Source organism: Perna viridis, chromosome 1 (assembly GCF_037379345.1).
Source record: "Perna viridis isolate PV_CMFRI_1.1 ecotype Kerala chromosome 1, ASM3737934v1, whole genome shotgun sequence".
Taxonomy (NCBI): Eukaryota; Metazoa; Mollusca; class Bivalvia; order Mytilida; family Mytilidae; genus Perna; species Perna viridis.
The window spans coordinates 57,024,538-57,033,125 of NC_142445.1; the positions used below are offsets into that span (position 1 = coordinate 57,024,538).

The window sequence follows — 8,588 nt, forward strand, 5'->3', positions numbered from 1 at the left end:
CACTTTTAACCATAGACTTTATTATTCATTCCCGATTATTTTAGATGTAGTCATTTTTATCCAATAACTTCTTGTCCTGTTGACGCTCTGAAACATTGATAAATAGTTGGTAGGTACCCTTATTTTCACTATACACTAGGAATAATGACAATTTATGAAATGAATTTATCTTTTTTTTATAATTCATTATGAATTAATACTGGCTTCCGATTGAACTATAAAAAAATGTATAAAATTTCCCGTGTTCTCTGCAAACAGCCTCTTCACTATCAACAGAAAAGAACAAAATTTTATTTGGTTAAAATCCAATTACAAGGATTGTTTCCAACACGTCACAAATACAGAACATTGGAAATACAAGAGAAAAAAAACCCCACTAAGGTCACTTAATTTCAAATATATATATAATGAGTATCGTTTTGAAATCAATAAGAAGGGTATTAAAAGGTATAATATGTAGTACTTACGGTTTCTCACAGATAAAGAAGGCTTTGACATCATTGCAAAAGTCATCATGCCATGTAAATCCTGTACTGAACCAAAGTATACCGCAGTTTTCGCTTTGTCTAGAATCTGGCTGACTAGGTTCCCAGTTTGAATACGTCATACCCGATAATGAACGTCCTGAATCTACCCATACCCACTCACTTCTAATGACAACATCAGTTAAACCTATCCAGTAGCCATGTGGTGCAGCTGTGTCTGAAATTAGAGAAAATGTTCACTCATCTTAGACTTTACAATTTAGAATACCGGTCGATAAATATTCAAAATAAATTCAGATGCGCATAAGTATCTTTTCTTTTTTGGGGAAGGATACTGAATCTCATGGAGGTTTCTTTGCATGTAATAGTTATCATCTACTTACTTAAAAGCTTTACACCGTGTAGCTGAATCTATCGTAGAAAGTATTACCATGGTGTTTATATCTTTGTAAAAAGCAGGGTACTGATCATAGTCGACATCATGTTCTTCTTACCTATGAATGTTACAGCAACCTGCTACCAAGAACTTTAAAAACGTATTGTTATAAAACATTTTGACTCTCAGGGGCGTAGCTGCCTATACGCAAATACGCAGTTGCGTACTTTCGGAAAAAGTAACAAAAATAAAAACACACATTCTTAATTAACAACACTGAATTTATTACTATATTTGTACGTTTTATACTGTACCGTGTGCATGTCTATTTTTCAATGTTTGTTGAATGAAATTATCCTCTCTGTGTGATTCAATCTCAACAAGTTTTCCATCAAAAGCTTTACAGAAAGTCTGAAATTTACGAAAACAATCAACATGAAGTTCGAAAAAAGCGGGTATAGTTTTTTAAGTTTTAAAGTAGTATATCACGTTAATTACCCCAAAAATCACATTATTAACAATTATAGACCAGTCTCAGTACTGCCAATTGGTAGTCAGATACTTGAACGACATGTTTTCAATAGCTTTTATTAATACCTAGCTACAATAAATAACGTTTAGGACCAAAGCATTCTTGTAAGACGGCATTAAATAGCGTTGTAGATCAGTGACTGTAACATGTAGATGATGGTAAATTAACAGGTGTATTATTTATTGACCTAATCAAGGCTTTTGGTACTGTGAACCATAATGTATTGTTATATAAGTTGAACCTTTTTGGTATGTGTGATAATTCACTTTAATTGTTCAAATCATATTTTTGTAATAGACCGCAATGTATTACTTGGAATAGTATTTTGTCACAGCCTAAAAATATAACTGCAGGTGTCCCACAAGGTTCTATACTTGGACCTTTACTTATTATATCATATGTAAAAGATTGTCCAAAATGTTTAAAATATTCATATGCTAAAATTTATGCAGATGATACATCAAGATTTTTCAGATAACTGAATTGATACCATTCATTATAAATTAAAACCAGGTCTGGTTAATTCTATGCAATGGATGAAAAGAAATAAATGGATAATGAATTTAAAGAAAACACAATGTATGCTAATTGTGACAAAACAAAGGTTGTTAAAATGTAGAAATATATGTATTGAAATTAATCATGTTATTCTTGAAACTGTTGATGTATCACAACTCCTAGGAGTTTTTTGACATGGTCTTATCATGTAGATGTTTAAACTAAGACATCGAGAAAACTGGATGTGTTCCGTAGATTTAAAAGTTTTATTTTTAGTAACGCTTTACTTGAGGTTTACTACTCAGTAGTTTTTCCCCATTCTAATTACTCTTGTACTTAAAGGTCTTGTGCAAAATATATTGCTAATATTGATGATAAGATTTTTTAACTTAAAAAAAACAAAAACCAACACAAAAAAAAAAAAAAACAAACAAAACAAACAAACAAACAAACAAAAAACAAAAATCAGCATTTTATGGGTAATTTTAAATGAGCAAAATGTAATGATCCCATTTATTGTACTTTTCAACACACTTAAATGGATGGTTATGTCTGATTATTTATATAGAAAGTTTTCAAGTCAATAAGTCTATTGGTTCCGCAATATTTATAATGTATTTAGATACGTTCATCGAGTTAGTGAGAGATCCACCAGACGGATCAATCGAAATTTATTGTATTTTCCAAAATGTAAACCAGAATATTATAAGCCTCTTTCATTATATCTGGTAGCTATCTGGAACGAGATTAGTAATAATTTGAAAAATTGCACAACGGTAAAATATCCTGTAGTAAATTTGGATTTACGTTTTCGCATAGGTTATCGTTTTATGTGTAATTTATAAACGATTTCATCAATTTTTGTGGGGCATCAAATACGTCACATAAGAAGACGACCATTCAATATTCAAGAAAAATACAAACCTTAGGAATAACAATTTCTCCATAGGGGAGAAGGTAAACAAAATACAGATTGTTTGTTCATAGCCGGAAATGTTCAGTGGTTTGTGAACCTTAAAGAGGAATACATAAAACTTCTTGATTTCTTTGGGTTAACTCACAAAGGGTATAACTTAAAACATGGGTTTGCATTGGAAGCAATTATGGAAGTTTTTTTTACTAAATTTATTCCTATAGTAGCCTTAGCTATTATGCCTTCTATTTACATTTTCTTGTATACTTTTCTTGTTTTACTAATGTCATAACTAAAGAATAAATCACCACTGCGTCTGCCCAATCGACACTCGTTTGGGTCATCAGATAACACGAATCATCGTATCGCAACCATCCATTTTGACAATCAGCATTAACAACTGCTAAGGAAAATAAAAATAACATAAGGTAAAATACAAAACGTAACCATCAATTAGTCCGTCAGCTTAAACAAAAAATACACAACGTAACCATCCATTACTCAGTCAGCTTAAACAAAAAATACACAACGTAACCATCCATTAGACAGTCAGCTTAAACAAAAAATACACAACTTAACCATCCATTAGACAGTCAGCTTAAACAAAAAATCACAACGTAACCATCCATTAGACAGTCAGCTTAAACAAAAAATACACAACGTAACCATCCATTAGACAGTCAGCTTAAACAAAAAATACACAACGTAACCATCCATTAGACAGTCAGCTTAAACAAAAGATTAGAGAAAGTGAAAGAAACATAACGTTAAAACGGGGTCATTGTCTGTTTTATATTTCCCCATATTTTTGCTTAAACGTCGTCTATCATAACCAGACATATGATATAGATTCAAATGTTGCAAAGGAAAATAGTATTCAATTTTAATTTTCAAATATAGGCAAATGCAGAAGACATTGTTTACATCATATATTAAATTGACTCTGTGGAGAAATTGTGTATTATTTTAACGTTTAAGCACACATCTAAGCAGTTAACTAATGGAAAATATACCTGTTCCGAAAATCATCAAATTGATAACTAGACTTTCACGAATCTTGTTCGCCATTTTGACCTATGGACCGACCAACGTCTAGGGCTATATTGCATATCAAAGATAAGCATTACAGAAACGTCAGGGGAGAGTACTGTATGTTTAAATTTGAATTAAATGACAGACTAGAATCAGAGTTATATATTTCTAGTCCTAATAAAAATTTGTGAAGTAAATGAATGATAAAAACAATAAAATATCAAATAAAAGACCTTCGGTATAAAAGTGAAATAAATACATAAGAAAGAGGCAATGACATAGATAAACATAAATCTTTTTTTAAATAGTTTGACATAAAATAATAAATAAACAGAACTAAAAGGACAAATTCAATAAATGGATAAACAAATACGAGGCAGATATAGTCCATTTTATTTCTACAGGATAATGAAAAAAAACCTTTAAAAATTAAATTTTCATCAGAATTTACTACTTTTTTTTATCAAACACATGTGTAACATCATGCGTCTGAAACCGTTCACAAAAAAAATCCTCATGATTTTTATGAAAAGTTCCCCATTACCCCTAATGCAAAATATTGACCTAATATCAAAAAGGAATGGTACAGCAGGTAATGTAAACAACAACAACAACAAAAAAAAAACAAAAACAAAAACAAAAACAAAAAAAACAAAAACAAAAAAAAACCATGTCCTTTGGAGTATTTTTAGCTTGATATGTATTCACTCCATTGAGAGGCTTTTGATATTTAAAATAGGTCATCCCATGTCATGCTAAAAAGGACTAAAATCACATGACGTTTGTTTCTATTCCAATGGAAATTACTTTTACCTCGTCACTCCTACTAAAGATATTATTAAGGAATTATTTTCATTATCCTTTAGAAATGAACTAGCACGTTTCTCATTTAAACAAACAAACCAACACAAAACAAACAAAAACAAAAACAAAAAACAAAAACAAAACAAAACAAAAAACGCAAATTAACAAAAGAAAAGTTTCGAAGAATGGCTTGCAGAAGAAGAGCATCACCTTATTGAAAATCGGCAAATAAATGATTTTCGGTTGTCTTTCTTCTTCCATTCACAGAATTTCAGTATTTAACTTCTTTTAAGAAAAATAAAATGTCTTTTAATTCCACTCCCACAATTTTTGTACCATAATGCAGATTATTAATCATATTTTTTTGGTCAATACATTAAAGGAATATGTGAAGACAAACTATTTGGAAAGAATGTCAGCCAACTGGGTTGCAATTGAGGAGGATGACATTACATTTCCTCAACTGAATGAAGAACAAGTTTAATCCTTGGGGTATACCAACTTAAACTATCTCCTTCCTACATTTAGGAATACATTGATGGATAGTCTTCCATATTTATTCATAAAGAAGAACAAAACTTGATCAAAGTCAGAATTCAAAGTAGACATATTTCCGCCAAAAATATTTAGTTTTGATAAGATTTTCTGTAAATGATGTGCAGTCTTGGTACTGCACATGTCGTGCTGGATGTCGTGTATTTGGTGTCTGTGCGCAAGTAGCTGCTGTTATATGGTATTTGAGTGGTGCGAGAGAAACAAGACAAACATTTGGTGTACGTGCTTGGAGTGTTCATTTGTCTGATACAAGTGATTTGCCACCAGCTATTGACTCCTCGGAATCTGAGACTGAAAGTGTAGCTACTGTGATGGAGGAGTGAAAAGTGAGTTGTGGTAATCTACAGTTCACAATTTATATATTTAAGAAAGCTTTCTTCTTACTCACAAAAACTTTGAAATTATTATTCTTTTAAATAATTGTTGTTAACATACTTTAGATTCATCTGTAAAATATTGCTTTATCTGAATTATTCCTCAAGTATTATGAATTAAACCAGTATATGATGACCAGATGAATAAATAATAATAAAGAATTGGTAGTTCATCTACAGTGTAGTTTATTTGATTTTTGATACTTTATAACGTCGAACATTAACCCTGCTCACAAATGACAGTGGTAAGTTTGCAACTTGTTCTAATAAATTTGAGAAAATTTTCACTACTATAAAGCTTCTCTGAAAGTAATAAATAATGAAGTAATTTAAGGACAACATATTAAAAAAGATTAGTCATCATTGTGTTGGTTTAGAAGTAAGAAAGATGAAAGATTCAAGATTCAAAGACTTTATTTAATAACTCAGGCACAGAGTGCAACATGAGAATACAATACAGCATTTTAACTACAAACATATATACATTGATAAAGAACAAAATACAAACACATAAAGGGAAAAAATATGGTTAACAGAGATGGTACGGTATTACACAAATAATTTGCTCAAACTCTTTAGAAAAAAAGATACATTTTTCAGTAAATCTACATGACATAATGCAAAAATACCAGCCATTTTCTCGACACTGCTATATTTGATATAATAATCGGGAATATATTTAATTCTGAGGTTACTGATTTCTGGATTAGTACATATAAAAAGATAGTGGAATTCATCTCCTATATCATTATTTAAACATTTTGGACATTTTCTGTCTTCCTTTGCTATATTTAGCCATCTGCCAGTTTCGATAGGTATTTTGAAATTACTCAATCTGAATTTAGTAATATAACATTTATTATTATATTGAAGACGTAGTAAATAAGGCTCTAAACAAAAGTCTTGCTTAAAGAGAGAATAAAAGTGTCCACGAGATGAATTAGCTATATCACTACGCCATTTTTGAATGAATTGATCAATAAATATCTGTTTCACATAAGTTTTTATCCATATTGGATTAACTGGCATCTGGCTATTAAATATAAAACTTAAAGCAGTATCATCAAAAATGTTTGCAATATTTTTCACAAAAGCTGACTGATATTGACCATCTATATACAAAGAGTACAACAATTTATAAATTTTTGACGATAACTTATTAGTTACTAACAATCTACTCCAAAAGCACAACATTCTAATCTTAATATTAATGTATAATGGGTATCGACCTAATTCACCATATACTAGAAAATTAGGAGTTGTTATTCTGACTCCAAGTATTTTCTTCATAAACTGTAAATGCACCTTTTCTATATTATCGTTTTTTTCCAATACCCAAAACTTCACTACCATATAAAGAATAGGCGATACCAAAGAATCAAAAATCTTTAACTGTAAATCTATTGGTAGTCGTAAATTTCGTATTTTATAATAAACAGCATATAAAGCTTTTTGTGACTGTTCGACCAGTTTCTTTTTTGCAGCATTAAAACTACCATTATATTGAAATAGTATGCCCAAATAGGAATAAGTATCAGTATAATCTAGTTCTTTCCCATTCAACTTCAGTTTTACATCTGGTCTAAATTTTCTTTTTGAAAAAACCACAACTTTAGTTTTTTTCAGTATTTACCTCAAGTTTCCATAATTTACAGTAATCATCAAAAATATTTAATGTATTTTGCATGCCATCCAAAGTTTCCGAAAAGAGCAAAGTATCGTCCGCATAAAGAAGGAGAAAAACCTTCATGAAAATATTCAAATGTTCGAAAAATAAATCGTCAACTATGTGTAATGAATCAGCATAATGATTTTCAAAACATGATTCTAAATCATTCATGAAGATTGCAAAGAGGAAGGGCGAAAGATTTTCCCCTTGCCTCACACCTAGTTCACAAGCAAAAAAATCTGAAATAATACCCCCTTTAGTTACACATGACTTTATATTTTGATACATATTCTTAATGATATTAAAACATTTTCCCTGAATATTAGATTTTATCATTTTTGACCAGAGACCACTTCGATTCACCGTATCGAAGGCTTTACTAAAATCTATGAACGCGCAAAACAATTTATTCTTTTTATGCAAATATAAATCAATAAAAGAATTCAAAATGAAAATATAATCAACCGTTGAATGTGATTTTCTAAATCCACATTGTACCTCCGAAATAAGGTTAATTTCGTCAGAAAACGGAGTAAGCCTGTTATTTATAATAGTAGTAAAGACTTTACTGAAGCAGCTTACTAGGCTTATAGGACGGTAGTTTTTCGGATCCATCGAATTCCCTTTATTTTTATAGATTGGATGTATATTACCTGTTGTCCATGATTCGGGGACAATACCCGTTTCAAAAATTATATTGAATAGTTTCGTATAAACAGGAAGCATAAAAATGAGTGTGTGTTTTAAATATTCATTAGTAATAAAATCTAAACCAGATGCTTTATTACTATGTAATTTTCTCACCACAAGCTCTATTTCTGCTGCCGTTATTTTCCCATTCAGTATACGGTCTGAAATTTCAGAATCAATATCGTTCTGCTCATCAGGATTAAAATCTAATTGAGTGTCGTCACCACGATTTATTTCTTTAAAATATTCGTACAAATCTTTTAACGGGACATCAATATCTGACTTCTTGCTGTTGGTACAGCGGCGAAGAATATCCCAAAATTTCTTTGGATTACTCTTAGAAACGCTTCTTATTTCACCCGTCATCTGGTTTTGAAATTGATCGTATGCTTTATTAAGCTCTTTTTTGTATTCTCGACTAGCAAGATTCATTCGCGCTTTATTTAAATCGCTTTTACAAACGTTATATTTTTTTTCTGGCAATATGAAAAATTTCGCGCTTATCTTTACAAGCGGTATTAAACCACGGGGTTTGTTGCGAATTATCACTATTAGGTCCATCTCGATTTGTAGAACTCTTTCTAATCCCGAACACAGATTTTGCTGTGTCATTAAAAAGTTCGCCGATGTCGTCAACAATTTTGTTAACACAGTCATCTG

General features: G+C 30.6%; 1 protein-coding gene across 2 annotated transcripts; it reads right to left on the reverse strand.

Annotated features, from left to right (window-relative positions):
- LOC148629516 (perlucin-like protein) lies at positions 1–3,929 on the reverse strand. 2 transcript variants are annotated; one of them, XM_088552878.1, is made up of 5 exons: positions 3,818–3,929; positions 3,113–3,204; positions 1,176–1,272; positions 468–702; positions 1–87 (listed from the first exon to the last, which is right to left on the reverse strand). In XM_088552878.1, the coding sequence occupies exons 1-5, from the start codon at positions 3,870–3,872 to the stop codon at positions 57–59; spliced, it is 510 nt and encodes a 169-aa protein (XP_088409004.1). In that variant the 5' UTR covers positions 3,873–3,929; the 3' UTR covers positions 1–56. The 2 variants fall into 2 exon arrangements, with proteins under 2 accessions (XP_088409004.1, XP_088408998.1); XM_088552872.1 differs by having other exon boundaries at positions 3,113–3,207; positions 3,818–3,920.
- Between the last annotated feature and the right edge of the window lie 4,659 nt (positions 3,930–8,588).

Excerpts from the sequence above, each read along its gene's own strand:
- LOC148629516 (XM_088552872.1), bottom strand. The coding sequence starts at position 3,872 with ATGGCGAACAAGATTCGTGAAAGTCTAGTTATCAATTTGATGATTTTC. Across the intron at positions 3,208-3,817 it reads TTTGATGATTTTCGGAACAG|CAGTTGTTAATGCTGATTGT; the intron begins GTATATTTTCCA and ends TATTTTCCTTAG. Across the intron at positions 88-467 it reads TTCTTTATCTGTGAGAAACC|AGCGTCAACAGGACAAGAAG; the intron begins GTAAGTACTACA and ends TCAATGTTTCAG.